Raw genomic sequence first — 24,108 nt, forward strand, 5'->3', positions numbered from 1 at the left:
GGAAGTTACAACTATAACATCAGTGTTTATTTTAAAATAATTTATATGTCCTCTGAATACAAAAAACATTTTGTTAAAATAACGTCTTAAACTAACACACCCGCCTGTTCTTAAGTAACTAACTGCCAATCAGAAACCACGAGCTTGCGAGTTACCAGGCAGATTATGTTAATATATGCAATGCGGCCATCTCTGCAGCTACCATTCTGAGGTAAGAACAACTTGTACGTTTTCCAGAAAATTAAAGAAAACCCGGGACTGATTAACGACCCGTTCTGTAGCTCGATCGCTTCGTAGTCTCTCCGTTACTGTACATTAAATGTGCGGATTGTTTAAGCGTAGCTAAATCGGTACAAAATGTATTTTTTTCTGTAGGTCTCTTCAGATGTAGCCGTTGTTGTTAGTCCCACCCAAAATGGAGCCTGTTCTTCCTTGTTCACAGTAGACTTGAAGGGCTGGACTCAACTAGAAATGGGGGACGGGTGGGTCTACCCAAATAATTCAGGCCCTTAGCGCTTCAAAACCAATGTTCCTAAAAAATGTAAAATGTGGTCCATGTCATTCAGCTTGACAAGTTATGTTTGTCTCAAAGTGCGGCCTTACATTGGGACTATATGAGCGTAATGCTAATGTAGCAGTGCAGTATATGCCCGGGTTTCTACAGCACTGGTTTTTGTGGTATGGTCCGGTTGGGACTGAGAACCTGCGGGGTTAAAATAGGGGGGAATTGAATCTAATATTGATTATACCAAGTAGATTTCTGAATGACTTTACCGACACATGATTTTTCACCGTGGTTTTTGTGCCGATGTGCGGTTGTATTTAGACACAGTTTTCCGGGAGGCCTTGCCGGCAAACCGCCTTTTCCCTCGTACCCCCGCTGAGAGTCTTGTGTGTCCTTTCTGTGCACGAAGAAACATGCTGCCTTTATTTTGGCTTGCATGCTCTGTCACCCGAGCGAAACGCTGTCTGGCGAGCCAAAATTTCAGCTTCAAACGGCCTATGGGCTCATATCTTTTTCCATGTAGCCCAAAAGTGGCTACTGCAGTACTCCATTGTTGCAGCTTCACAGCTACTAATACAACGACAAGTATAATATGACATCGATGAAGGTGTGACAGACACCCATTCATAAATATACTTAACAATATTAACATTTCTGTAGGAAAAAAAAACTGCAAAAAATGTAATTCTGAATGCTAGTCTATGATTTTAGACGTCAAACTACCAATGACATGAGCGTCTCCCCTTCCGTATTAGCTATTCTATTTATCGTTATGTTTTGTTATTTTAATTAAAATAACACAAATCCTCTTATCTCTGTGGATTGCAGACACCGTGGCTGTCTAAGGAGGGAAGTTATCGTTGTGGTGAAAGGCCTGGCACCTTGCTGCCATGGAGACCAAGCAGGAACCCTCAGCAGTGTGGAGTCAGACTGTTAACAGTGACTCAAGCAACGGCACACAGGTCCACCGTCTTATTTGATTTGTCTGAACAGCTACAGCAGAGTCATACAAACTGAAAAGATGCAAGATGTGTAATAATAATAATTTAAGCATGTTAACAATTGATCTTTTGCACACACCCACTTTCTGTCAGCTGGCACAGGTGGCTGCTAAATCGTCAATTCACCATTTACTTTTATGGAAAAGAGTGACCCATCTAAATAAATGTTTCCTGCTCATCAAATCGGATGTAATATTGCTGCAGATGGTTCAAAGCTTTTGTGTTATGTATACACATGTTGCAGGTGCATTTTGAAGGTGGCACTGTGGCCCAAATAGTGTACAGTGGGGATCAGGCAGACAGAGGACAGCAGCAGGTGGTTTATACAGCAGATGGAAACTCCTATACCTCGGTAGAGTCTGCAGAGCACACACTGGTCTACATACACCCTGCAGATGGCACTCAGGTAAGATGGGATCTTATTCAGAGGAGAGATATTTTTATCTGACATTTTAGGCATGAACATGCCATGTGTAAGTAGGACGATATGCCCTGTTAGGCAGGCAGTGTTTGGTGTTTAATACAAACAGGACACAATGTGTTAACTAGGCTCCTGTTTTATGAAAGCCATTCTTCATGACTTATATAAGACAGTTTGCAAAAAATAATAATTATACTTATACTTTGGCCATATTCGATATAGCCAAAGTTTCAAGTAATGTTGTTGTCGTCCAAATATTCTCTATGAGCCAAAAGTTCAGGTATCAGGTATTTTTTTTTCATGTCTTGGCTCTGGTGTCAATTTGGACAGATATTCCTAATATGGATAAAACAGACAAACAAGCCAACTGTTTAAAGTTAAAGAAGGTTGAAATAAAAGGAGGGGAACTGGAACTAAAACAGATGGTTTCAGGCAGTGGATGGATGGCGGCCTGTTCACTTAGGTCATGTGCTGACAACATTATTCACTGCAAAGTACCACATACTCACCTCATTGTTCTTTCAGACCGTATTTGCTGATCAGCCACAAGTGGCTTACATTCAGCAGGACGGTACAACTCAACAGGTGAGTTTATCAGCTATTGTCAAATTACCTGCTCTCTTTTGCACCACATTGTTTTTAGAGAACCCTTAACCAATTAAATGTCGTTTATAGGTCACAGTGCTACTGCCTGGCGGGCAGAACATGAATGCAGCCAATCTGCATGTTCTCAGTAATGTAGCAGATGCGCCACAAGCTATCCTGGAGCCGGTTTCCCAGGTGAGGATGCATTGTTTGTGTGGAGCTGTTTAGCTTTTCAAACAAGTAAATAGCCTTTGTCTGCTTTTGTTTTTAACATCCATTCAGGTACAAAGTAGGGAAACACAAGCACAAACTGTTTCATGAATGATGAGCTTCATCTTTCTAATTGACAAATTCAAGCAGAAACATTATTTTGTAATTCCATTACCAGTTATTGCTGTAACCAGATGCATGCAGTCTTTCTTTTTCTACTGACATACTGCACTGCATAAATAATGACATATGATGGATTAGCAACAAAAATCATCCTGAGAAATCTCACTAGCTAACATTTTCATTTCAGCATCAGTCCCTCAAAAAGAATATAGAAAAATGTTTCCTGACTTTAAAATGACTACGTGATCAAAGAATGTTGTTACATTGTTTGGAATCCCCCCTCCACCCCTCCCACAGGAGCAGTTGTCTGTGTCCAATTCTCTCACCTCCATGGGTGACATCGCAGACCCTCCTTCTAGTCCTCTTGGGGCCACAGACTCAACAGACGATTCTGATGAAGATGAGGATGAAGACTCTGAGATGGACGACTGGGAACTGCATCAGCCTCAATCATTTAACCCTCACAACCTCTGTAAGTTAAGTGTTGTCAATAAAAGTCCAATGTTATGGTTATGCTTCCTCATACGGGTTGCCAAAATGCCTTTTTAGATTTTAGTGAAAGTGAGTTTCCCTAAAATGTTTTCAGTTAGATTTTTTTATACCTATTGGTGGTGACTTTGCTCTTTTATTGTGTTCTGTCAGGGTGCGAGGAGTGTAATATTGCAAACCCCTCAGTTTGTCTGAAGCACGGTCCTCTCCACCCCATCCCCAACCGGCCGGTGATGTCCAAAGCAAGAGCCAGTCTTCCTCTGGTCCTGTACATTGACCGCTTCCTGGGCGGAGTGTTTTCTAAGAGACGCATCCCAAAGCGCACACAATTTGGTCCTGTGGAGGGGCCACTGGTTCCACAGAGCGAGTTGCAGGACCACTACATTCACTTGAAAGTAAGTAATTGCTGCACAGCACTGATATTTACAATATTTATTTAATTGTATTTTCTTGCACTGTTCTATGGAAGAAAAAAATGTAAGTGAGAATTCTGGGAAAATACAGGATACCACAAAGTTTTTATGTCTATATAAACAGCTCCTAAGCAGAGATTTAAACTGGATTGGTGATCTGTCTTTCTTTTTTTTTACTAAGGTGTGTCTGCTGGATGCAGAGAAGGATGGAGAGAAGTCTAATGACATGTGGTTGGACCTTTCTGATGAGGACAGTTGCAACTGGATGATGTTTGTGAGACCTGCTCAGAATCACCTAGAGCAGAACTTGGTGGCCTACCAGTACGGCTCAGAGATATTTTACACAACTATCAAGAATATCCAACCCAAGCAAGAGCTAAAGGTCAGTGTTGTTCAGAGCAGAATGCATTCATTTGAGTTTGATTTAACTGCTTTAAGAGGCCGCAAACCAGAACTAATAGAGTGTGAAAAACATGAAGGATATCTAAAGAAACCACTGGAGTCTGTCTTTTTAATGAGATTTTCCATTGCAGGTCTGGTATGCAGCATCATATGCAGAGTTTGTAAATCAAAAAATTCATGATGTTACAGAAGAAGAGAGAAAAGGTTTGTCTCAGCACTCCGTCCTTACTGTTCTTAATATTAACACCATGCCTCTGTCCTGCTTATTTTAATCTGAAGTATTAAACTATCAGAAAGGTGATGTGTTATTGTTTTTGTCGTGGTTCCTTCTGTTTCTCACTTTCTCCTGTTTCTACAGTGCTTCGGGAGCAAGAGAAGAACTGGCCTTGTTATGAGTGTAACCGTCGCTTTGTGAGCTCTGAACAACTGCAGCAACATCTCAATATGCACGATGACAAATTAAACTCTGTTACCAGGTAAAACTTTTTTTTTATCACCTTATCTCAAATTGTTCTTTTTATTTTTAATGCATTCAGCCCCGATCACGTCTTCACTGTTGTTCAAATCGCACAGGTCTAGAGGCCGGGGCCGAGGAAGAGGCAGGAAGAGGTTCGGGACAGGAAGACGACCTGGACGCCCACCTAAATTTATACGTTTGGATCCACCAGTAGATACTGGTGGAGAGAAGACAACAGTAAGTGGCGCATGCTGTGTTGATTAATGGAGTAGGTCAAGATTTAACACTGATTCGAGATAATTTAGACAAAGTGATTCTTTGGAAAGTTACAGATTAAGATATTATGAAGCAATCATTTGAAATCCTAATGCATAAAATAGTTGTTTGATGAGAAAAGTCGTTTGTACTTTTGTCTTAGAGCAAAGTAAAAGAACTAAAATGTTAACTCATCAAATCATAACATTAGTCAAAAAATGCTAAATAGGGAAATGATGAGTAGGAAGACTAAATGACAATATCCCCTTTATCTTTTTATTAGGAAATGCTCGAATTGACAGAGAAACCAGTGGAAGACCATGCAGAGGGAGCTCAGAATGGGCTCAAGGTGGTGGAGATAGAGTCAGAAGGGGAGGTCGGGACAGAGACAGAGAGTCAGCTTATACCTCCTGCTGGGGAACCCGTTCCAGAGTCTGTAGCGCCGCCCCCCAGTACAGACCTGCCTATTCCATTAAAGGAGGATCCGGCACAGAGTGTCCAATCAGATGCTCATCTCACATCGCAAGACATGCGTCGTGCCAAGAGAATACGGGTAAAACTGGAGATTCTGTCTGCTTAAAGGCAACATTTACCTTTTCATTTAGCTTATGTGGTGCCATAGTGCCCATGCTTGCTTTACAACAGTGTGTCTCTCTTCCTCAATGCCTGCTTCCCTCACAGATGGATGTGCAGGTAGGTGGAACCTGGAGGATGACTGAAAAACACAAGGTTCAGGGATTCCTTTTGTCATTTTCCATAGTTTAATGTTTTTCTCAGGAGATACCCTCCTCTGACACACTCCACTGCATCTGTCAGCCTCTTTGTGTGTCTTAGCTGATTTCAGAAAACATTGCTGAGGTATCTGCTAGTAGATCTCTGTCTCTCTCTTTTGCAGAATGCAGCGCTGCAGCACCTTTTTATCAGGAAGAGTTTCCGTCCTTTTAAATGCACAAACTGTGGGAAGGCCTTCCGGGACAAAGACAAGCTGGAACAGCACCTGCGAGTCCATGGTCGGGAAGCCTACACCTTTTCCTGCCACATTTGCAGCAAGAGCTTCACGACTGATTCGGCCCTGGATGATCATCTCCTGGTACACACAGAGAATCGCTCCTATTCTTGTCTCCTGTGCCCAGAAACTTTTGAAAGGCTGGACCTCCTCAAAGACCATGTAGGCGTCCATGCTGTGGATGGCTTCTTTGCTTGTCCTACGTGCAAGAAGACATTTAGTGATTTCATCCAGGTTAGTGAAACAGTGATTTTTAAATGAGCTAACAGCTAGCCTTCAGGGCTAACAGAATTTGTTGGACATGACCTTAGCTAACATGTGACATTTTAGCTGACCAACAGTTGTACAGCTCTGACCTTGTACCTGAAATATTTTTCTGTTCTTGTTTAAAAAAGTCTTTTGTCATACAAGGTAAGATGGAAAAAAAAAAATCAGACTCCACCTGCTTTTAACTTTGGCTACAGTTCCTACGACTTGCTCCTGCTAGAATTTTATTTTGAAGACAAGGTAGAGAAAGAAGGTTATTTTCACTAAATATTCGCTCCCACGGTGTGTGCATGTGTGTGAATGCTAGATTTAAAAAGATAAAAGTGCTGTATGGATGTTTGACTGAATAGAGATTGACAGACCACGTGACTTTCGTGCATTGCATGCCGGGAACTCGTGGCAAAACAATCAAAGTACCGCATCAAATGCAAGCATTTGCAGCACCGCAAAACGTTCTTTCTCCGGTTCCAATAAATTCTTGCTTTTTCTTTGCCCCCCAAAAAGTCATGTACAAAACGAAGGAGAACAATGCCGGTCCGTACAAAGACGGCAAGTGTTTTGAGTGCTCAAATTATGTAGAAAGGTGCTATATAAGTTTCATTCCAGTTACCTGAGCCCATTTTAGGCGTGAAATCTGTGGTTTTGTCTGTGCTTTCACACTCAGACCTCATCACTGGTGATTTTCTTCGACAGGAAGGTCGGGTCGGTTTGACAGAGAATTTCATTATTGTTCCTTTACTTGAGTTTGAGGTCCTGAGTGAAATTACAAGGTGTCAGAACGAGACCTTCAGGTATTGATACAAGTGTAGAGCATCCAGAGCAGGTTGTTGCTGCAGAAAGAGAAAACCTTTAAGGGGGCAGTCAAATTTAAATCAGGTACAGCTTTTGGTTTCATGGGCATAGTCACTAAACATGTTGATCGGACCTACTTTCATGTCTATGGTTTGCAAAGAATAAACAAAAAAAAGGTTTATGAATTAAGCCATATTAGTCTATAAAGCTATTTGAAATAGCCTCATGTTTTTTTGTTTTTTAATTCTCCTTACAAGCAGCTCTAAACAGGTGGATTTAAAGCTGAATGTTTTCTTCAATTAGTAGGTCAAGGTTAAAGATGGCCCATTTCCAAGAACATTGATGTTTTTGTGACTAAAACGTTTAATGCTGTTATGAGGTTTCAGATGTCTTTACAGACATAACAACACTCAGTTCCAGACCACAAACTATGCCTTTCTTTAGGTAAAGAAGCACATCCGCTGCTTCCATTCAGAGAAGAACTTCCAGTGCCCAGACTGTGACAAGGCCTTCTGTCGACCTGACAAGCTGCGTTTGCACATGTTGCGCCACTCTGACCGCAAGGACTTCCTGTGCTCAACATGTGGCAAACAGTTCAAGGTAAGATTAAAAGGAACAGCATTGAGAGATAACACTTGATAAGGTTAGTTTATAGTTATGTGTTCTAATCTGACATTTTTTTTTTGTCATAATAAGAGAAAAGATAAGCTGCGGGAGCACATGCAGCGGATGCACAATCCTGACAGAGAGGCCAAGAAGGCTGACCGGATCCACCGCTCCAAAACCCTCAAACTAAAGGTCCCCACCACTGACTTTGAGAGCTTCATGTTCAAATGCAGAGTGTGCATGATGGGATTCAGACGCAGAGGAATGCTGGTGAGCTACAACTCACGGAGAGATTTTAACCTGATATTGAATTCCAGTGGTCGTGACTCTTATTCTTCTGGTTACAGGTTAATCATTTGTCCAAGCGTCATCCAGAGATGCGTATTGATGACGTGCCTGAGCTAACGCTGCCAATTATCAAGCCCAACAGGGACTACTTCTGCCAGTACTGTGACAAGGTTTGTTAATCCCCCCCTTTCTGTCCACAGGGAGCTTGGGGATGGACTGATTTGTTTATTTTAAAGTATAGCCTGTTGTCCATCTATGCATTTATCAAATCGTGGTTGTGGAGGGGCTGGATCCTGTCTGGGTTGTCAGAGGGCAGGTCACATCAGTTTGTTTCTGATGGCAAGTAATCAGCTTTCAGTCTAATATAAATTGAGTTTTTAAACCAAAAACAACAAATTATTGGATAATTCTTCTTTCACTACCAGCAGAGGTGTTTTATGTTCTTAGTTTTCCAATATATCATCGGTTACATGTCTAAATATGTTTGTTTGGCGCTTAATAGGCGTTGCCATGGGAAACAACAACTAAAATAACTTCATGCGTCCACCTCTGTGTCATTTTTAATCACTCTTAACTGGAGCTAACGCCAATAACTACACCTCATTATTGCCTTTGTTTTATCTATGAGTACATGCCAGGTGTACCAAGTCCCACTTGGTCAAGCGCCAGATATTAATTGGTGCCAGTTTGTTTGTATTTAGTGTCAAAGGGACCTAAATCTATCAAATGAACTGATCTCTGCAGGTGTACAAGAGTGCCAGTAAGAGAAAAGCTCACATACTGAAAAACCATCCAGGGGCAGAATTGCCTCCCAGCATCCGTAAGTTACGCCCAGCTGCTCCTGGTGAGCCAGACCCTATGTTGAGCACACACACACAGCTGACAGGTACCATTGCTACTGCACCAGTCTGCTGTCCACACTGCTCCAAACAGTACAGCAGCAAGGCAAGTGAAGTTTTATCAAAGAAGAAATTTGTTACCATAGAGATTGTTTGTAGAAATCACAATAAGGTGTGCTTTTTTTTTCTCTTAGACTAAGATGGTTCAACATATCAGGAAAAAGCATCCAGAGTTTGCTCAGCTAGCCAACACCATCCCGACTACAGCAGTGATCAGTAGCACTCCTGCAGTCATCAGTACAGATGGTACCACAGCGGAGGCTGTAGTGGTAAGAAAAGAAAAAACAAAAACATAAGGAGGATATTGCCTTAACATGGATAAATGAAAAGTTTGCCTATAGGAAATTTCATAATATTCAATGTATGGATTTTCTTTTCTTCACAGACCACAGATCTGTTGACCCAGGCTATGACAGAACTTTCTCAAACACTAACCACAGACTATAGAACAGCTCAGGGGGATTACCAGAGGATCCAGTACATTCCTGTCTCCCAGGCAGGAGGTACTTTGTCCCAGCCACAGCACATTCAACTTCAGGTGGTCCAGGTAGCGCCGGTAAGCATGAAAGTCTAATCTACATTATTTAAAAAGTTCATAGATGCTTAGGAAGCTGATAATCTCGATAGGATGCTGCCTAAAAGAATGCAGGTGTTCCATAAACTGCCAACATGCTGGTGTAAACTCATGTCTAGTTCCAGAAATGAAGCTTATATATGGTTACCTGATCAAAAGAAGAATTTTCTCTCATTATCTAATTAAGTTGACCTTGTTAATTTAAGGGTTCAAACTAGCAATTTTGAAGCTTTTGTTACTTTCTTTGTGGTTTTTGAGTTTGTAATTAGAGCTGCAAAACTACCAGCTACTGTGAAAATTCTGGAAAATTGCTGCTTTTAGTTGTAGTTTTTGCTTCTAAAGAACCTTTCAGTCTTTGTGTGTGAAACTATGCAAGCAAAATAGTTACAGTGTTTGCTATGTATCAGTTATGTATAAGTAATATTATCTGTTTTCCAGGCTTCTTCCCCACATTCCCAGCACCCGACAGTAGATGTGAACCAGCTACACGACCCTCATGGTTACAGTCAGCACCCAATCCAGGTGCAACACATTCAGGTTACTGAGCCCTCAAGCTCTGGACAAGGTGCCACCCAGGTGAACCCACACTGACTCTGGGGATAATTTTAAGCTAGAGTAATTAGTTATTGTATTTGAGGACTCATTTAAAACAGTCGTTTTGAAACTTAAGTGTATTTGGGTAATAAGGTTTCTTTCTGCATATTAGCGAAACCCTGTAAGCACCATAATGTTAATCGCGAATCTCTTTTTCTGATTTTCAGGTTACTGGTCAGCCCCTCAGCCCCACCTCCCAGCAGACTAGTCAGGAGTTGAGCCCTGCCCAACTGACTCCTGTCACTTTAGCCCAGAGCCACACCCTCCAGACAAGCAGCCCCCAGCAGCAGGGGACGGTGCAGCACGCTTACATTCCGGGAAACTGGAACTACCGAGGCTACTGTAAGTACCATAACCAGTCACGTGCCGTATGTTTTGATGCTTCTGTGCTCTGTGATTACCAGTCAAAATCATATATTCCTGTTCTTCCAGCGTCTGAAATCCAGATGATGACACTACCTCATGCACAGTATGTGATAGCTGAGGCTAGCACTCCTGTATCTGGAGTCAGCAGCAACCAGGTGAAAACGGTGAGTGAATTTGATATTTGTTAGATGAAAATGACAGTTGAATTTGGCTTTGTACTACACAATGAGCATATGTTTTTATATTCAGTGCTCCATACTTGAAAGTGTTGCTTAACAGTAGATGATGCTTCAAAATTTACAGTTAAAAGCTGGATTACGTAAATATGCGGTAAAAATAGGAGGCGGAAACTTGAAACCTGCTTTTTCCTAGTCAAAGGAAAAAGAAAAAAGATTTATTGTATAACTTGAAATGTTATCATCCCAACAGACACACTACGTGATCTCTGAGGGTCAGACTGAGCTTGAGACGAAACAGACTCTTCCTCAGAGCACAACCCAGACACACACCGAACCACTGGAGCAGCAGCCGACGAATCAGCAAGCTACCACACAGTACATCATCACCACAACCACAAATGGTAGTGGCACCAGTGAAGTTCACATCACTAAGCCCTGAACTGTGCAGTGATGTTACTTTGCAAAGCCAGTGCAGACTCACGGACTAATCCTGCATGTTGTCCACAGCAGCTTGTACGCACATGAATAAACAAATACCTTGTCATGTGATCCTGCCACTGTCACGTGTGTATATACAGAGATGAAATGCATCAACACAGTTTTATGTGTCTGTAAAGTGTTAAATGTTGTGTTGCAAGCTGCCAGAACTTTATGAGAAAAATAAAGTCAGTCGACAGTAAAAAATGTGATGCTTTTATTTTGGACAGATTATAAAAATAAAAAAAAACCCTAACCTAAATACATGTTTTAAAAAAAGATACTGGGATTGAAACTGCCAATACTTGAGTTATTGAAGTGATGGGAAGCTTCTACAGATTTGATATCCCATTTTGCATATCTGTAATTTTGCACACATTCCTTAAAGTATTTGTAAGAAAAAAAATAAATAAATAAAAAAAGAGAATATGGAATAAATATTCCAAAATGTCAGAAATGGGTCATGGTCCTAACACATTTGTTACATGTTATCTGTTATCCTAGAATATTGTTGCTCATGTCTGGTATGATTTTACTCTGTTGAACTCTGTTACTTTTTGCTATGTGGTTGTTTTTATTTTTACAGTCTGGACTGACTTGATAATCAGAAATTTCCAGTGAGTCATTTCACATTATTTGTCTTTGTTACCATACCTCTGTTTAGTAAAGTAAATACAAACTGTTCCATTCTTTGAAGATACTCTATTGACTTTAGATGCCAGTTGTAATTGTCGTAACTGACACACAGTTCATACCTAAATGATGTTTGGTTTTATAATGCAACGTTCTTGGAGATACAGTTGCTGTTAGACTTTAAATAATCTGGAAATAACCTGGAAACCTTGAACAAGACTGCAGACATGTATTATAACTATGAGGAGCTTTACTCCATCACTCCTGACTCTGAAATCCCAGAGAACCTCCTTTATTTGTAGTGTCTTTCTTATTGAAAAATGATCCAATGAAGACTTTTTACACCACATATTAGAACACAGTTAAATATACATTCAGCAGACACGTTACTAGGCACAATTTTTGGATCCCTTTTGACTCAGATCTGCCTTAATTCTTTATGGGATAAATTTAACAAGGTGGTAGAAACATTCCTCAGAGATTTTGAGCCACATTGACACGATAGCATCACACAGTACAGTGAACCCACTTTCATTTCAAGAAACTAGATTGTGACAATTAGAGTTTTGTGACTTATACTGGTGAAAGCAGCCACCAGGAGATGGTTACATTGTAATATTGTTCAATGTAATATTGTTCAATATTACATTCAGTAAAACAATACATTACAATATAGCAATTAGTACTTGCATTTGTTTTTGCAAATGCAGAGATCAGTCTGCAAAAGACAGCAGCAAAACAGAGAGTAGGAAAGGCTTTATGTGTTTGTTTTACACTTAAAAGACACTTGAATATAAAATTATTTATTTAACTTAACATAACCAAGACACAATGATCACTAATAAATAGATGTCACGTGGCATGGAAGATAGACGGAAGACTTATCTTGGCCAGCTTTTATTTCCAGTAAGTCAAAGGTGACCTGAATTAACTGACGATCATCCCATGCCAGCCAATCAAGGATTGTAACACCCTCCGTAAAAATCAAGGGTCCACCTTGAAATGGGGGAAAAAAAATCTGAAAGAAAAGCATTAACAGAAGGCAACATTAAAACGGCTACCACACATCCTGGCCCTCAAACGAGCCAAACCCCCCCCCCCCCCCCTTACCAAATCCAATTTTCCTTCCCGCACACTGTCAAAAAAATAAAAATAAAATAAAAAATCTGTAAAAACAGAAGAAAAAGCCTGATCACCTTCTCTACAAAAACAAAGTGAGTTTATGTTGTGGTTGTTTAGTTTTTCAAGGTGTGTGTGTTACTTTAATTATAAACTGCTTATGTTGCAACAGAATGCTGTTATGTGTATGCAACTCTACATGTATTATAATCCTTTGTATTTGTATTCTTTTTTTTTTTTTTTTTAGCTTAAATGTAAACAATAGCAACAAAAAACAACAACTTTAAAATGTCCTTTTGTTTCTCTTTTTTTCCCTCAGAATAAATTCTGACTAGTCTCAATGGTTGAGATGGAGGAGCAAAACGGCAACATGTTAACCCCGACTGCTGAAGTTCCTGTATGAACTGAACAACTCTGAAAATCCAAGGAAAAGCTGCGTGTATTTTATTTAAAGCTCAGATGGAACTTGATGGACAGATGCAGGCTGCATTCAGGACTTTATCACACTGGCATATGAAGAGTGGTACCAAGAGAAAGTGTGCACACACAACATGTCACTTTATGCTTGCTCTTCTCCTAGCCTCTGGTGTCACTTTGCAGCCACTTGTCTTATTATGTCTTATTTGTTGCGATTTAGGGACTGTGCGCATAAGCAGAGGTTTTTGCTTGGGAAGTAACCGTGTTTGTTTTCAGAGGCTTCTCTAACATTTAGTGCTCATGAAATATGTCAAACCTTTTCCTCTACTTGAAGTTAAACAGCTAGGACAGAGAATAGGAGACATCTCCCACTCTGTGTTCTTTAACTGAAACCATAAAACAAGTGGAGTGAGTGAAGGAGCAGGGCTGAATGAGCTGGAGGAAGAGCTGCAGCTGGAGGAGGAGATCAAACTGATGTATGAACAAGACTCTCTGCTGAAAAAGGTGATATAATCAAAACAGATTTTTTGATGTTATAAAAAGGCATTAATCAAATGCATGGTCTAAAAGTAATGTCTTCAGTAGACATCTTATACACTCTACACTTAGATCCACTTGCCACTCAGTATTACGGTTATGGGCTGGGCCAAGGCTTAAATTATTTCCTGGTAGTATCCAAGGCCTCAGGTGTGGCCAACTTGCCGTACTTCTTAGGCACCTTTTTCATTGCACCTTTCTGCAACTCTGATAGTTGTCTAACTTCCCTCCGTGCTACCTTGATCTTGGCCTCTAGTCTCCTTCTCCATGGAGGGTACTGCTCCTTGTGGCTATCAGTGATGGGAATAACGGCGTTACAAGTAACTCAGTCACTCAAAGGGAATAAAACTTTCATCTTTACGTCATGGGGAGGTCCAAAGAAGGCACTCTTTTATTTATCTTTCTGTGTGACAGCCAAAAAAAAGCCCTCTTAGCAACAACAGACGAAACTATAGAAAAGGTTCCTAATTGCACAATTAGCACAAATAACACATCTAAACATATAAATTAATCAACAAAACATGAATTACTATTTATTTCTTATTTCTTAATATTTCAACTACTAATTGTTTCAACCTTAAATATCTAATAAAATGAACTGAAATGCGAGAGTTGCCTATGACGGCAGCAACATACTTACTTTAAGACATCAAAAATCAGACATCATATTAATATCATATATTAATACAAAATTAATTTTGTATTAATATCAGAATTATTTTTGATAGCAATGGTTAGATATGTACAAGGAAATAAGTTGAAAAAAAACATCCATTTTGGGAAGACCTTAATCTTTTTAAACTACTGGGAGCTGTGACACGAGTCAGTAGATTCAGTATTTTTTACTTTTTCCTCCCTCTCTGTTTTCCTGGTTACTAATAAAGATGAATAGAAAGATTATTTTAAAAAGTTTTATTTTGTTTTTTTTTAAGAATAAAAATCTGTTCACTTTATATTTTTAAACTGACATGTATTATAGAATACTAATAATTAAAATGATTCATTTAGACTCATTTTTAGACAGATACAGAATGCTCCATAAAAGCAGCCTTGTCAAATGAATTATTTAATGCTATTGATGAGATGGGATGGTTTTGCTTTTGTTTTAAATTCTGCAAACTGACTATTAGGTTTTTAGGTGTTAAAATAAGAGATTCATTAAGAAAATAACACCATAATATACTAAAATAATAATAATATCCTAACCCTTCATCTTAATCATAACAAATGTGATAATCTCATTCTATTACTTTGAAAGGATTTGTATACATGCATGTACAGGCACTTAAAATCAACTTAAAACGATCGACATCAGTTGACAGCTAATTTCAGGAGACTGGTGATTGCTTGGTTGCTAATTTTAATTATTATTTGAGATAATCTGTGACAGAAAAAAGCAAAAACTGTCAGTGTTCTTTCTATTTTTTAAGGCTCAGGCCCTTGCCATACTATCATTACTTGTTAGTTGATTTTGTTTGATCTTTTTCATTTTTTCTTAAAAATCTCTAATCGTGAAACCATTGGTGCCTTATTTTGGTGCCTCTTCAGGTTGAATTGATCTTGTTTGAAGTTTATTCCTGTCACAGCTGCTAGATGGCAGCATGACCTAAGAGAGCAGAAACACACTTAAACTCATATTCATTGATTATCACAACTTAAACAGACAGTGCTTACTAATCTGATTTATACATGGGGATTACTTATTGAAAATGTGCTCTGTTTCATTTGTAAAGCTCAATCTTGCAAAAATAACTTGGATTGTTTGTTGCACAGATTGGAACTGGTCATTGAGTTTGTGATTCATACAGAAAGTCGTGACATTTGGAGGGCTTGTTGCCTGCTCCTGGAGTAAATAGGTGGAACTGGGCTTGTCCTTTGTACAATGGTGATCGGTATGTTAAGCACATTCCAGATGGATGGAATGCAAGGAAAGGAAAATGCCACTACCCAACTAAAACAATTCTTCCAGTTAAACCAGTTTATCATGCTTGTTCACGTGTTAATCACTTTCTCAACACAAGTACATCTACACAACCTGCTGTTATTTTTAGCCAGAATGACTGTGTCTGTGTTGCTCCTATGCCTTGTTTAACAGTCAGCTACCTCAAAAAGCAAGGGGTTTCAGGAAAGGCAGACGGGGTAAGCTGGGTGTGGGCCTGTAAATGGATGGAGCGGGTAAAGGAAGTCGGGAAGGGAGAACGTGAAGAAAGGAGCCGAAACCTGCAGAGGTAGGAAGATCACTATCTTTCAGCTACTAGCCTTTGATTTGAGTTCTTCAGTACACTGATTGTGTGGTGCTAAAGGAAGGATATGTCAGTGTAGTAATTGCTTTACAGCAAGTTTTAAAGCCAAAGTCTTCTGTGGTGGTCATGTCTTAGAACTTACCATTACACACAAGGCAAAACATCTGAAGTAATTATAAATTAGTATACTGCTATTTTAAGCGTTAGCCTCTTTGACACAACTGGAAATACAGCTGGTCTGTTATTGTGAATTTGGAGGATTTCAAGGATACCATTATTTGTAGTGTTCCATCACTATTTGTGCTGTTTTAAAAACAAGATTTTGTAAATTCCAGTCATTATGCGGCAAGCGATGATCAAACTTTAATGTTTATTAAAGGGAATTTTTGTCTGCGTAAAATTTGTGCTGGCCTGAAAGAACTTTCCCTTGTCCTTCCCATTTAGCAACCATTTAATAGTGTTTTTAATTATTAGGTAACCTTGATCTCACACTGTCTTGGTTTTGTTTGCTTTACCTACAGTTCAGCTCAAACACAAGTTGTTGCTCAGTCCCAGCACACACCGTGGTCCCAGATTGTGGGCACGTTGGGAGCCTGGTATGGCTTTACTCCAGTTTTTGTAGTTTGGTCAGTCTGCCAAGTGGAGGCACTGCCGCACCCTTCTGTACTGATAGTGGATGTGTGCTGGAGGCTACTCTTTGTGTGCCTTCTGTTGATTTCTCTGGGAGGTTGCATCCATGCCCTGAAGTGCTGCCTGCAGCCAGGACAGAGCCAGGTGGGCACAGCCTCATGGACTTGTTTGTGTTTTTATTTTTGTGATATTTATTCACTGACTTTTTCTCAATTCCAGGGAGAGCCTCCAGGGACTGAACAGGAGATTGTGACTGAAATCAGGAATGACCAGTGTTTACGGTGAGGCTTTATTATTGTCACACTTATATCGTCTTCAGTTGGTATGAATGTTTTTTTTTTTTTTTTTTTGGCAACAGTTTTCTAATAAATTACCCAAAAATTGTGTTGCATGTAGTGTACAATTTTTTGCTCTTTTCTTCAGGATGTACCAGGCAAGAAACCCAGGTGTGAATATTAATCTGATTCTTGCCCTGGCTGACAGCCTGCTGCTGTGTGTGCTGCAGGAACCTCTGCCAGACCCCAATGTGCCCCACATTCAGGCTCTTCTCTCCAGACTGGAGGTAAAACAAAACCAACTTAAGGAAAAAAAATGCACCTCACCCCACCCCACCCTGATGACTCTCTCTCTCTCTCTCTCTCTCTCTCTCTCTCTCTCTCTCTCACACACACACACACACACACACACACACACACACACACACACACACACACACACACACACACACACACACACACACACACACACACACACACACACTTGCCTCGAGCCATACTTTTCATCTCCTGTGTTTTCAGTTGCGTTATGCATTTAGAGCAATGTAAAGTCTTTGTTCGTAATATAGATCAGACCCTCTACTCAGGAATACATAGATATTCTAACCGCAGGCAACACATGCCATCACTGAGCTCCTGTCAGTCCTGCTCTGAATTAAGTAGAGTGGAATGAGAAAAGAATTTAATGTTCTGTCTCTTTCTGCCTCCCCTGTCTATCGTTCTTGACAAAACAAACCCATAATACTAAAAATCAGCCTGTGAATCCTCTCTGTTTCATGTTAGTCAGTGTCTCACACACTGGAGGTGACTGATGTGGGATCAGAGGTGGGACTGGATGAGGTGGACCAAAGCTCTGTAGTGACAGAGAAACTGAAACTCCTCCACACCTACCTGCAGCAGAGGTGAGCTGCTAGTGTACCAACCATCTGCTTCCATGGAGCCATAGTTTAGTTGCATTTATGAGACACTCTTTTTCTGTCTGACAGGAGAGTGTCCCTGCGCACTCTTGTCCAGGTGCAGGGGGACTTTGAGGCCAGTGTGAAGAACATGCTGCAGGGCTTAGACGACCTCTGGGCTCAGCTGGAGGAGCTGCATACTGGGGTCACACTCTTCAAACAGGAGACCCAAGGCCACAGAGATCTGGCCTCTGCTCAGAGAGACACACAGGTAAAGACATGTGGAAACCAGTTAGCAAACTGTAGTATAGTTTACTTTTTTATTTTCACTTTGAAGTTTTTATTTTAACAGCTGTTGTTAACATTGCTGTTTCCCTTGCCTTTGAGTGTTGTTCATGATATTGTGTGTTTGCCGTAGAATTTGTTGTCGGTCTTGGGTGACTACAGGAACAAACTTCAGTCTTGTCAGGTTCATTTGAAGGGCAGCACACAACTACTGCAGGTAAACTCCTCAAGAAAGACAAAAAGAATATGTTATTTCTGTTATTGTTGTATTCACTCAGAAATCTAATGCCCTGTTCCACAGGAGTTAACCTGGAGTCACACCCACATGAGCAACAGCGTGAACAGCAGCAGTGAGTCAGTTTGGCCAGAGCTCTTGCTTCAGTCTAATATTGAGCAGGTACACTAAACTTGAGACAAACAGCTTTAACAAGGTTTAAAAACGCACCAGGAATAAAAACATGTCTCTTCGTTCAGTTTGACAAGGTGCAGGAGAATTTCACCTCTCTGGAACAACAGATCTCTACCTTCCAGGCCCACCTGGAGGGACTCGGAAAACAAAATCAGGAAAAACATGCCGGGCCCCTCACTCATGCTGGCGGGCCACATTTATACTCGGTACCGCCACAGACTTCTTATCATGCCCACAGTAAAGTGTCTGTGGAGCACCGTAACTCCACCTCTTCCTCCACGTCTGCTTCCTCGGTGGATACAGGTACAGCCACAAAAACAGACAATACTTTCTCACTGCGCAAGAGGTCGGCGCTACATTTCTCTTCCACAATCGGACGACGTCTGCGCATATCTGGAAGGAAGAAATGATTTGTTAAAAACGTATTTAAACGCAGATGATGTGGTAGTGAGCTAGGGAAGGAATATTCAAATGTTGATCATTTGCTGGTTGCCTAAAATTTTATTATTTATTGCTCTTTGTCATTGCATTGCTTTGACTTGTATGTGTACTTTAACTTAGCTGCTTTATCTTTTCTACCTCTTGGATTTAAGAGCAGGCAAGAACAGATTTTCACTGTAAAGCACATTTCAAACACTAGGGGGCACACTTTCATCAGTTACTTCGAGAATAAACAGGTACGATGTGGACATGTACACTGATCTCAGGTTGACTGAGCCCAGTGTGAACCATTTCCCTGCTGTCAACAAAATAAAAGTATTGGGTGCATTTATTCAAACAAACTTAAGTCAGTCAAAAATAGTTTTGAAAATTTGAATTTGGGCCAATATTTCAGGTGTTTTCTGTTATTTTAATTCACTGGATAAGGTCACCAGCTGTTCTCTTTGTGCTTGAAATGTGATTTTGAAAGTTGTATTGAAGTCTTATCCTGTACATCTCTTTGAATTTAAGAAGTATATTTTTATTGAAGGTTTCCGGTTAAAAAAAAAAAACCTATGGGAGAGGAGGCCAATATGGCAAGTATTTTTGTTACTAAAAACTGAGCGGCCCTCTAGACCATTTTTAAAAGATCTTTGATCCAAATTCAGTCACTCTGCAACGCTACACCAAAGGCGATGGTTTTCTCAGCCAGATTCCTAACGTTTCAGGCTGAAACGTGCAGGCCTTGTGATAGAAACCTGTTCATTCATGGCCGCAGTTAAGCGCCTGTTGCATGGACTCTGTACAGCATGTGTGACATAGATGTCATTTTGACCATGGACTTTCCTACCATCTGCCAGATCATGCATCTGTCTGATTTTCTCACACTGTGATTGGGAGTGGTGGGGCCGACCCCTGGGGGATTTGGGATGAAAGGAATGTGAACTGAACACTGCAGGATTTGAGCTGTCACAATACCAAGATACAAACACAGTGTGTGTGTGAACTTCGTTGTAGAGAGATGTAAAGCCTGTGGAAGGAGAGATGCGTGTCTGGTTGTTTGGACTTCAAAGACACAAGAGTTTGAATTTAAAAAATAAATCTTTATGACATGCCTCATGAGTTTGTATGTAACATTTTCCACTAATCAGTAATGGAAACACAGAACATAACTGTCTTGGATGCTTGGTTACAATAACAATGACCACATCTGCTTTGAGGTCCAACAGTCAAAAGATGTTTTATTAGGTGATTTAATAAATAAATTAAAAGGGTGAGAAACAGAGCTTCAATACAAAATAGTGGGGCACATCCTGGCTGTGTCCAGATAAACTCATACCTCACATTGCTGCCGTGTGATGCCAAGGCCATCAGAGGGATGGCATCTGGGAGAGCAGATGGCATCAGATATCTGCTTGCTGAAAATGCAATAGTGAGCGAATGAAATTACCACAGGCTTTGTTTAGTTACACTAAAAAGTTGATGGCTGGCTTCCTCAGAGGCTACTCTGGTCCTGTAGCAGAGGCTATTTCAAAGCCAGCTCAAGTATGTGTTGTTTCAGAAAATATGGTTCATGGCAGAGGTCAATCCCTCGCCTTATCCTGACAATTACTCAAGATCAGGTTTCACTGGCGTACACATAGCACGCATTTGTGCTGATCCCCCCGCTGATGACACCATGCCGTAGTATAAGCAACTGCTATCTGATATCAACAAACTCAAGACCTTGTCAAGAAACTTTCTTAAGATCACAGTTAATTAAACTGTTTAAAATCCACATTAAGTTTCCATTAAGATTTAAAATGGTTGTGTGTGTGCGGGTGTGTCTGGTTGGGGTCTTGTTAAGCTTTTATAATAACGGCAGTGACATCCTTGGTAATTTATGTAGACCTACATCTGAAGAGTGCAGCCGTGACATCACTCTGTAACATATCATACATAACGTGTGTGCAAACAAGCAGTTCTTAAGTCATTTTTTTTTGAACACATGAATGCATCAATCATCTTAGTATGTGATTAGATTAAATTTTAATTTTTAATCTGACTTGACATCATAAACATTTTTAAATCCGGTATATCATTTCATTCTTTTTAGATAGGTTCTATGTTAGAAACTGGACAGAAACAGTTGCTTTCAGGTTTTAGGACTCAATAATGAATAAAAGTATCCCTGATACGGCCATAAGAAGTAGGCCTGAAGTGATCGTGGCCTTGTTTTAGAGAGTGTACAGGCTGTGGAGCTGCACCATGGCAGAGTATAAATAAGAAATAAGGATTATTTTAACTGTGACTCTATCAAAGCTACTTTAATAATGTCCAAGAATAAAAATATGAAGCTGGAAATCAGAATTATAGTCCATATATTCTGTGTATTTTGATTTCTCTAATTTGACGCATCTGTGACATCAGCAAATTAAATATTTTATATATACAAGATACTAGGCAATTTCAAAAAGATGTGTTTCCTTTTCAAGTACTGTTTAGTTATGGCAACTATGAACAAACAATAATCTTGGCAAATAACTCTTAGGTATGTTACAGTCAATAAAATGAATCATTGGTGGTTTGAGGCGTATTTTTCTTTCTTATTTTGACTAAAAAATGAGCTTCTAAATTGAATTTCAGAGTTTGTTCTAAAACACAAAAGCTGTTGCATGGCTCTTATTAGGGCTGAACACAGATAACAGGAGGGCCGTGCCACTTTTAATCAGAGTTTGTTGGAAATAGAATGGACAGCTGCACATTGTGACAAAACATCAAAACAAGAGCCACAGATGTACGCAATTAGCAACATGGTAGACATTTGGGGAGCAAAGGTCCATAAACTCACAACTTATTATGGCTGATCTAACATGGCTGGAGGGAAGCCTAAACTCAACAGCATTAATGGGCTCTTAGTTTGGGTTGAAACATTCCACCATCCGGAGTTTAATGTCAAAGAAAGCTTAACTCCTAAAATCTTTCTCAAATCTTTCGTGCCAGTATAATGCCAGCCTGTTCTCATACTACATACCATCCAGTTCAGTGGACTTGTAGCCTATATATGTGCATGAAGGGGTGTATATGTGCGTGCTGAGTGAGAGGGCGGCACCAATAGCCGGGAGGGAGGGAACAAACGTCACGCTCAACATGTTTCCAATCATTAGGAAATGCACAGCTTCCTGTTTGTGTAAATATTTTCTTATTTTGTTTTCCCAAGCGAGCAGGGTAGAATAATGAAGGCTGACCTCTCTGGCCTCTTGTTTTTTTTTAAATGTAGCTCACCTGCAGTGCTGACACGGATGACACCACTGGCTGCAGGGAGCGGAGAGTCAGAAAGGGAAGGGACTTTACGGGGGCAGTGCACACCACCAGCTTTTGATACCAGTTAGTAACAGATGTGAGGCCTTTCAATAACGTTTTCATTATTTCACATTAAATTGCATGTACTTATACCACTTGAGCATCATCTGAATAAGTATGACTGTAAGGTTTTAGTTGCGTGAAAAATTTAAAACAAAAAAGGTTTTCTGCATTTGAAAGAAAAGATCTGACCAAGGGTTATTTGTGAGGTAAAAATCTCACAAAGTTATAGGATTATTCCAGATGTTGCTGTCTGCAGCATTAAATATTACATAATAAATCTTTTTTTTTTTTTTAATGACACTGAAAAAACTTCCAGCATGCACTACATCACCTGTCTTTAATCATTTTGTTTTATCTCTGTTGCCAAAGAAACTGATGGTTTGATTTCTCAACAATCCTCCCCAAGAAATAACATTTCTTTGGAAAGGTTATGAGGCCAGATGATGCAGTTCTGATGTCCAGATTTTCTTTTCTTTTGCTTTTTTGTCAGTTATCACGAGCTCCTATGTTTAACGAATAACTCTATATTATAATGTAGACAGTATTTTGTTCTTTAACTTTGATTTTTACAAGATAAGTTAAGTCCTATTTTCTGGATTTTCTGGATTTTCTTTTTTTTATAAGACTTCCTTTCTCAGTGTCTTATTTGATGGGCGTCTTTTAGGTGGTACAGCTAAAAGACGTCCATGGTGTGCCATAACTGACAGGAATATTAGAAGCTGGGTTTATTTAAAACAAACGCAACACAACAACTCCTTTCCTCTCAAAGTTTGAACCTGTCTCTTTTTTCATCCGTACGAGGCACCAATGTGTGAGGCAGCTCTCCGAGGAAAGGCTAAACAAACAGGCTGGCCCAGGCACAAAGAGGCCGCCACTCAGAGACATGTGGCAGCAAAACCCTCTCAATCCATGTCCCCACCCCCCGAAAGTTGCAACGCTGAACCCCTCACACTCCCACCAGAGCCACACAAACTCCTCCGCATACCCTGCGCATGGAGCCAGGAGGAGAAAAGTTGGAGGAAGGGAGGGGTGGTGGTGGTGGTGGGGAATTCTGATTCCTATTCACCGAATGTCACCACCTTACAAAAGGGTACCGCATGACACTGCCACTAAATCAGAGTTAATGGACTCCTTTCTCAGTCCTGTGAACATGACAGGGGGCGTGTGTGTGAGAGTAAGGGGGTGTGGAAGAGGGACAGAGGCTGTGAGGGTGCCTGTTTGCCCCATTGAAGGGGCACATGGGCCAATGAGCCTTGTGTGATATAGTGAAGGTAGTGGAAGTGTGTTTTCCTGGGGCATTAGCAGCTTGTCCAATAGGAAGCTTCGTGTCTCATTCAACACTTCTTTGTTTTAAGCAGTTTATAAGTCAGACAACATGTCGACTCGGTGCTTTCAGTAAATCATTAAAAAGACAAATGTTAACCGTATGGTTTGTTTGACTTTTCGGTACTACTCTTTCGCCACAGCCGATTAGTGTGTAAGACACAAAACAACATAACATCAATCACGGGGCACTTTAACACTAAGCACCTACCTACACAAACCATGTTGGTGTAAAGGCAATCAATCAAACTAAAGTGAAGGTACGGGGCAGGACCGTCCACAGGGCTTGTGGGGCGATTGTCAATTTGCATGTGAACACTTATTTCACAATGAGGAGCCAGACTGGGGGACAGCAATTTTGGAGCCGTTTGTTATCTTCCCTATGGGGCAGTACCTAATACAAGTAGCCCCTCCTGCCCCATACCAGGCTCAAAGTGCACGCCTCAGAGGTCAGGACGAAGATGAGTGAAGATGGCATTGGTGTCACTTGGTAGGCATTCATAACTGCCGAACCCCCCGCCTTTCACTACACAGAGGAGAGGCAGAGAGACAGAAGCGGGGAGACGTGGAGCCCCAGGTACCGACCTCATTAGCGGATAAAAGCAACCTTTCTGTGTGACCCCTGACCCCGGGAGTTGCCATGGAGCCTTCCAGTCGATGCATAGAT

The 24,108-nt window shown here is 40.5% G+C and overlaps 2 protein-coding genes across 4 annotated transcripts; both read left to right on the plus strand.

Annotated features, from left to right (window-relative positions):
- On the plus strand, nt 1-11,587 carry prdm10 (PR domain containing 10). Of its 3 annotated transcripts, none has more exons than XM_080888867.1 (23): nt 1-211; nt 1,334-1,467; nt 1,751-1,912; nt 2,453-2,512; nt 2,603-2,707; nt 3,143-3,317; nt 3,488-3,729; nt 3,929-4,129; nt 4,281-4,353; nt 4,508-4,625; nt 4,723-4,843; nt 5,145-5,414; nt 5,757-6,101; nt 7,371-7,526; nt 7,623-7,802; nt 7,880-7,990; nt 8,565-8,765; nt 8,854-8,988; nt 9,105-9,275; nt 9,732-9,869; nt 10,055-10,229; nt 10,320-10,417; nt 10,683-11,587. In XM_080888867.1, the coding sequence occupies exons 2-23, from the start codon at nt 1,396-1,398 to the stop codon at nt 10,869-10,871; spliced, it is 3,498 nt and encodes a 1,165-aa protein (XP_080744993.1). In that variant the 5' UTR covers nt 1-211; nt 1,334-1,395; the 3' UTR covers nt 10,872-11,587. The 3 variants fall into 3 exon arrangements, with proteins under 3 accessions (XP_080744993.1, XP_080744995.1, XP_080744994.1); XM_080888869.1 differs by lacking the exon at nt 1-211 and adding an exon at nt 461-482; XM_080888868.1 differs by lacking the exon at nt 1-211 and adding an exon at nt 674-1,112.
- A 4,066-nt stretch (nt 11,588-15,653) lies between these two features.
- On the plus strand, nt 15,654-21,196 carry LOC308401203 (uncharacterized protein). Its single transcript, XM_080889333.1, has 9 exons — nt 15,654-15,843; nt 16,380-16,632; nt 16,708-16,769; nt 16,912-17,050; nt 17,547-17,665; nt 17,750-17,930; nt 18,078-18,161; nt 18,246-18,341; nt 18,419-21,196. The coding sequence occupies exons 1-9, from the start codon at nt 15,695-15,697 to the stop codon at nt 18,761-18,763; spliced, it is 1,428 nt and encodes a 475-aa protein (XP_080745459.1). The 5' UTR covers nt 15,654-15,694; the 3' UTR covers nt 18,764-21,196.
- The last annotated feature ends 2,912 nt before the right edge of the window (nt 21,197-24,108 follow it).

The sequence above is a fragment of the Rhamphochromis sp. 'chilingali' genome (assembly GCF_963969265.1).
Source record: "Rhamphochromis sp. 'chilingali' genome assembly, chromosome: 8".
Classification (NCBI taxonomy): domain Eukaryota; kingdom Metazoa; phylum Chordata; class Actinopteri; order Cichliformes; family Cichlidae; genus Rhamphochromis; species Rhamphochromis sp. 'chilingali'.

Coding starts and splice junctions, on each gene's coding strand:
- LOC308401203 (XM_080889333.1), top strand. CDS start 15,695: ATGCCTTGTTTAACAGTCAGCTACCTCAAAAAGCAAGGGGTTTCAGGA. Junction 17,931..18,077: donor CTGCTCAGAGAGACACACAG/GTAAAGACATGT, acceptor TGTTTGCCGTAG/AATTTGTTGTCGGTCTTGGG. Junction 18,342..18,418: donor TTCAGTCTAATATTGAGCAG/GTACACTAAACT, acceptor CTCTTCGTTCAG/TTTGACAAGGTGCAGGAGAA.
- prdm10 (XM_080888867.1), top strand. CDS start 1,396: ATGGAGACCAAGCAGGAACCCTCAGCAGTGTGGAGTCAGACTGTTAAC. Junction 2,513..2,602: donor AGGACGGTACAACTCAACAG/GTGAGTTTATCA, acceptor TGTCGTTTATAG/GTCACAGTGCTACTGCCTGG. Junction 5,415..5,756: donor GTCGTGCCAAGAGAATACGG/GTAAAACTGGAG, acceptor TCTCTTTTGCAG/AATGCAGCGCTGCAGCACCT.